Raw genomic sequence first — 6331 nt, 5'->3', positions numbered from 1 at the left:
ACCTGTAATTTTGTCAACATATAAACGAAGGTACAATATATCTGCCTACGATCAAATTGGTCTTCCCAAACCCCCGAAATTCAGCATCCGAAATGAATATCGGTTGTAAGGTTAAACGAGATTAACTGCTTGTAAACTTTTCCAAGGTATTTTCTCTGTTAAATACCATTCATCACTAAACATATGGTTTTGCTAAGTTATGTTATTTTATTTATTTTCAGTTCCTACGTTATTAATTTTTGTTTTTCGGAGTTTTGGATTCGCCGAGGAGGGTTAATTTATTACTTAAAAAATTAAATTTAATCCAGTTCATACGAAATAACTTTATAGCACAATATAACCAGTAAACAACCTTCGGTGAATTTGGCGACTGCCTTTCTCGGGGATGAATATGCTAGGGATGAAATTATTGGTACACACGCCTTCCAAGCACGCAGGGTTGCTTTTAAGAAACAAAAAATAATTAACTCCAAATAGTTTCAAAAAGTATAGTGTAAAACGAACTTTATTGAATAATTCCACATAAAATGGTATACATAAATGACTCCTTTTCTAAACGATTTAAATAAAACGCATTTCATAAACTTTTTTGTGCAAACGGCATTTGCGAATTGATAGAAAAGTACTACGGATTGTAAATTTTTGTTAACTATGAGGTGAATTAAAATTTTCAACCCGGCCTGACGGTTTTGAAGAATTTGTTTGCTCTAATTTTATTACTAAGGCGTCTAATAAATGCATGGCTTTTAGTTCTTGAAGAACAAATGTCAGTAAAGACAAGTCTTTTTTGTATAATTTCTGATTTTTATTGCTCAACTTCTTTTGCACCAGAGCAACTGTCAAAAATTTCCAGCAGTAAAAAGTTACGAATTGGCACAGCAGAAATGTAAAATTTTCTAGCCATAATAAGAAGTGTTTTCAACATTGAAGTTTTCTACTAATTCACATGAAATTACTATCTCAACGCTCGGAGCGCTGCCACTGAGGGCCTTTGCCAACTGATAAAAAAGAGAAAATTTGGAAAGACCAAACAAAAATGTTGAGATTTCTCGTTGTGTATACGAATGCCATAGTTTTTACCTAGCTCGTGGGACTACGCAAAATTTTGACAGCTTGTAAATATGTATACACATAAAGTTGTTGGCGGTAATAAAGAGTCAAAATCAAAATGGAGAAAAGAACAAAAAGCGTACGTTAGTTGTCAGTTATAAAATAAATCCAATTTATTTGCGAATATTTGTTTATTCTATTTATTGAAAGGCAACCACGCGGAAAAGCTTGTGTTAATTATATTGATAACAGAACCTGGTAGCTCGCACGTTGTCTAAATTTTCAAGTTATATTGATAACAAAACCTGGTAGCTCGCACGTTGTCTAAATTTTCAAGTAACATAAAATCCACAAAAGAATACATTGCTTGTATTACCATCAATACGCCATGTATAAATTTTAACAACACACAATAATAGAGCTTTCGCACGAGCGTTTGTTTGGTTTTTCAACACCATTTATAATTTTCTTTTAATAAAATCACGATTTGTCAAATGCTTAAATTTATTTATCTAATAATAATGCAGCACACAACCCTGAAATCTAAGAAAAAGTCTGAGGAAGGCCATTAAATAGCAGCACACAACCCCGTGCCTTCCTCAGGAGTGAATATAACTACAACAACAACGACTACTACAACAACCCAAAAAGGTTGGTTACTGTCTATACTGTGCTTTATAGCCAGAAGTACCGATACGAGTAGGTATCTTGCTGTCTCCACAGGCAAAAGTTTTTATCTTGATAATGTTATCAGGCAAAATTTTGCCCATGGAGACCGCATATTGCTCTTGGCAAGCAATAATTATCAGACCTTTTATCTTGATAAATATTGCCAGCAATTTGGTACTTTGACAGCTACATTTTCATTTGCGCGATAGCTTCGTGGAGGTAACATTATCGATATTTCAATATAAAAGCAAAAATTGAACTGCTTTCTATTAAAATATGTGTTATTATTTGCTTGGGTGTGAAATAGCATACTTTTTAAACTTTTTAATTGATGAAACCCGCAAAAATTGCCATCTTATAAATGCTTTTATCAAGATAAAAAATGCCCACGCACAAATATTGCCGCTGATAAAATTTTTATCAGGCAATAAAAATGACAGTTGGTAGGCAAAAACTTTTGCCTGTGGAGACGGGCCGTATCGATACTTTAAATCCGATATTCTTCGGGTATCGATACTTTCCTACGATACTACTTCCAAGTAAAGGTATCGATACCTGCATGGTATCGTTTCGTCCCTAGGCATTTGTACAGAAATTAAACAATACTTTTTATTTAGTTTTAAATTTAAACCTGACTGAATAAATTGATTACAAGATTATAATGGGCTGCAATTTAGTTTGGCATCCCCGGAGTTCCGCATTAAGGTAGCTATGGAACGGTAGAGGGAGTTCTCCTGATTGCAAATATATATATACTTTAAGCAGCAGCAGGCTTATAGTTTTTAAGTTATTTGTTGTTAAAGTTTGTAAATTGAACTAACCTCTCGGCGCTATTTCACACAATAAACACTATATTTATGTACACACTTCGGCAAAATAGTTCCATTAAAACCCCGGCCTGAAATTTCCACTTTAATATACAATTCTTAATTAATTAATTAAGTAAAATGCGTTTATAAATGTCTTCACAAACGTTTGCACATTTCACAAACAAGCAGAAATAAAAATGGCTGACAGTAACACAAAATGTATGCTACCATACGTTAAAAAAATACACCACAAATAAGTGCGTATAATTAGGGAGTATAAGTGTACAATACGTACATACATTGCTCTTATTAAAAATAATAATATTAGGATCGATAGGAGTCTTACTCCTGATCATGACGGTATAATTTTTTTTCGCACGATTTTTTGTTAAAAATTTTCGCCCGCGGCGCTTTTTCCATAAAAATCAATACTTCGATAAGTAATGAAAATTTTTAATAAAAAATCGCGCGATAATCTTCGCGTGCGGCGCTTGTCATTTTTTGTATATATTGGGGGTGTTTAACCCCATACCCTCCTTTACTACTAATTCAACGCTGAGCAGGAAAATGGGTCGATAAAAACTATTCTCTTTTATTGTTATTTTCTTAGATGTGGCAGCACTCTTCTAATGTCAGTGTGAAACCATGGTTGAATCAACGGTTCTGTATTCACAATGTGCGTATACATATATAAGTGGGTGATAACTATAAAAACTTACTTGGGGCCGGTTACTCAATGTCTGGTTAACGCTAATCTCCGTTTAAACATCATTATCGACGTGTTCGGCTCCATGCATTACCGGAGATTAGTGTTAACCAGACATTAAGTAACCGGCCCTTAATTTACTAAAAATTAGGGATGTGGCGGATACAGATTTTGCCGGATAACCGGATATCCTGTAAAAAATAACAGCCGGATTCGGATATCCGGTAGACTGCTGCCCTTAATAAATTGCATTCAATTTGCCGGCTCGAGTTCACCTCGACCTCCGCACCGTTTCTGATGCTACAGAATTTACCACTTCAAAAACACAATTACGCACACATCTGTGCGATGCTATCGCAGTGAAAAATGGCATCTTATAAACAAACAAAAAACAATCTTCATCAAATTCTTTGCTTTTGAACAATCAAGATGTTTTGTTTTCTTACGTTAATTTTTGTTTAAATTATACAGAACCCGCCTATTAACCTTTTTCGTTTCCGAACGCGTAGGTCTGCAATTTCCAATAAATAGTTGCGGCATTGTAATTTTTTCGGAACAGATTCGCACCGTCAGAATCGCACATGTGTGTTGATGCCTTATATGGACCTTACATGGTCACATTGTTTGATCAAACTGTCTTCTGTGTAATTAGATGGTTTAACTTACACGCTTCAAAAAACCCATCAAATTTCAGTGTTTCGTTTTGGATGAAGTTGAAGAGAAGCTTAAGAAAGCTTTGTATTCATTTGTTAATACTAATACTAAGTCGTATACCTTTTCCTTGTTCAATTATGTGTTTTTATTTAAATTATTGTGCACAGATATGTCTGTGTAATTAGATGGTTTGACTTACACACGTCAAAAAACCCATACAATTTCAGTTTTTGTTGTAATAATTTATTAGTTCTAAAATGAAGTCGAATTATTTTCTTTTCTTGCTCATTTCTTTTTATTTAAATTATCGGGCACTTGTTCTTTCACTTTGTTTATCATTTTGATCAAACAGCACTTTACACGGTCCACAGCACATGTCAAACGACTATGCAATGTAAACCGTATAAACATATAATTGTGTAAACTTTATAAATGAACTGTCAAAATTTTTATGGAAACTCGTTTACACATTTCTGATAAATTTATCCAGCGATTTCACTGAATAAACCTGATAAACTGAAGCCAATGCAACTCTGTCGCAAAAGGTATGAAATTGCGATTCACTTATCAAAAGTATTTATAGAACTATTATAAAAAAATTTACTTGATTATAGGACTAAACATTCAACAACGACAATGCTTCACTATTGCAACATTTTGTGACCCACGTTTCAAAACTCGTTTTTTTTCTGATGCCAATAAAGCAAAAAACTGGGTTGTTGATGAACTAATTCGAAATTATAAATCAGTTAGCATGGAGAAACCAGTTGAATCATATGAAAAATGCCGAACTATAGTGAAGGCTTCCATCGAAGATCGAGCTCACGAGGATATTTGGCAATGCTTTCAGGAAATCGCCAACGGCTCTGATGCTGATTCTAGTTTGGATAGCCAAACGATTGGTAGACACGGCAGCGAACGTACATTAAACTAGAAATAGAGAAATATTTGCAGCTACCTCTTATATCCAGACAAGAAGATCCCTTAACTTGGTGAAAGTATAGCCGCAAAGAATTTCCAAATTTGTTTACACTGGCAATGAAGTATCTCTGCCTTCCACCTTCCTCAGTGAACTCGGAAAGAGGATTTAGTGCATCGGGTAACATTTATGTTGAAAATAGAAATAGGTTATTGCCCGATAATGCGGAAGCTTTGATTACTAATTAGATACTATTAAATTGGATTACAAACTCTGGGTTAAAGCGATTTTTACAAAATCTGGGTTAAATTTCTAAATTGAAACTTCTATATTCGTTATCCGGAATCCGGCCGGATATTAGCCCCCCCCCCCCCCCCCCCCCATTGACACCTTTTTTTTTACGCGGGGGATGCCAAACTAAAATTTTCCCATTTAGCGACTTGAACCGCCGTTTAATGTTAAATGTATGGAGTCAGTAACGTCGATAACGATGTTTAAAGGAGGTTGTGAAAATGGCCCATACTTTTGGCTATCAATTTCAGAGTCCGCGATTGATGGTATTTCAATTCTTTTCTTTTATAAAATTTGTTAATGTTAGACAATAAATGTACCTTTACTTAAAATAATGATTTTTTTGCAACGTGTATATGTGACAAATATTACTTTCGGCCCACCCATTCCGACGTAGTAAGCGAAACAAAAGCGCGAATATAGAAAAGGAAACCCCAGTGCTCCCTTTTTTTCGAAAAATAAAGTAAACAGTTACGTGGAAGTTACTCCTTTCCTTGCAATGAGCATATTTAAAACTGGATTTTTCCGAATGTAGCTAACTGCCTTTTTATGAGTAACCATTGTAAAATCATAACCATTGCACTGTAAGATTTTGTCGTGGATACGCAAACCCGCTCTTGACGCTGGACTTTTCTCGTGAACTTCAGTAACATATATACCCTGAAAATGGCGACATTAAATTATGTTAAAATGATTATATTACTAACATAGTCAGTATATCCTTGAGGGCTTTTCTTAAAATCTTGGTCTATGCCACCTCCTATTTTAAATCCACACTTTAGTATTTCACGCCCTTCGCGGTCAAAGTCTTTTTCTTTATGAAGCGTTATTGGAATCTGAAATGTTATATTTAATAAGAGATTGTCATTTTATTTAAATGCCTACACTTAAGCACTCCATGGCCGTACCGGCCTGATGTTGAAAAGCCATTTTCGCCATTCCAGAGTTTAAAATATTAGATCTTAAAACCAAATTCTGTTAGGAATGAAACGATACGAGTAAATACAAGTACACACTCGATACTTTTCGATCGTTACTAAATAGGTATCGAAAACAAAAGGAACACCTAAGGTCCTGTCTCCACAGGAAAACGCTGATGTCGTGAAAACTATGTCACAAAATATATTTCCAATGGAGACAGTTATTTTTCATGTGCTGCAATATATGTCAGCGCTTATTGCTTGACATCTATTGCAGGCAATTCGATAGTTTGACAGCCATATTTTCATTTGA

The 6331-nt window shown here is 34.7% G+C and overlaps 1 protein-coding gene across 1 annotated transcript; it reads right to left on the bottom strand.

Moving 5' to 3' along the window:
* Positions 1–5358: 5358 nt before the first annotated feature.
* Positions 5359–6094, bottom strand: LOC118749205 (tax1-binding protein 3 homolog). The gene is made up of 3 exons (XM_036483987.1): positions 5984–6094; positions 5806–5934; positions 5359–5758 (listed from the first exon to the last, which is right to left on the bottom strand). Exons 1-3 carry the CDS (start codon positions 6035–6037, stop codon positions 5570–5572), a joined length of 372 nt encoding a protein of 123 aa, XP_036339880.1. The 5' UTR covers positions 6038–6094; the 3' UTR covers positions 5359–5569.
* Between the last annotated feature and the right edge of the window lie 237 nt (positions 6095–6331).

Source organism: Rhagoletis pomonella, unplaced genomic scaffold (assembly GCF_013731165.1).
Source record: "Rhagoletis pomonella isolate Grant_MI unplaced genomic scaffold, Rhpom_1.0 Rhpom_scaffold_00014, whole genome shotgun sequence".
In the NCBI taxonomy this organism is placed as follows: Eukaryota; Metazoa; Arthropoda; class Insecta; order Diptera; family Tephritidae; genus Rhagoletis; species Rhagoletis pomonella.
Note: the sequence above shows the minus strand (reverse complement) of the source record. Positions and strands in the feature narration are given on the sequence as shown.

Excerpts from the sequence above, each read along its gene's own strand:
- LOC118749205 (XM_036483987.1), bottom strand. The coding sequence starts at position 6,037 with ATGGCGAAAATGGCTTTTCAACATCAGGCCGGTACGGCCATGGAGTGC. Across the intron at positions 5,935-5,983 it reads CGGCCATGGAGTGCTTAAGT|ATTCCAATAACGCTTCATAA; the intron begins GTAGGCATTTAA and ends ATAACATTTCAG. Across the intron at positions 5,759-5,805 it reads CTCAAGGATATACTGACTAT|GGTATATATGTTACTGAAGT; the intron begins GTTAGTAATATA and ends CGCCATTTTCAG.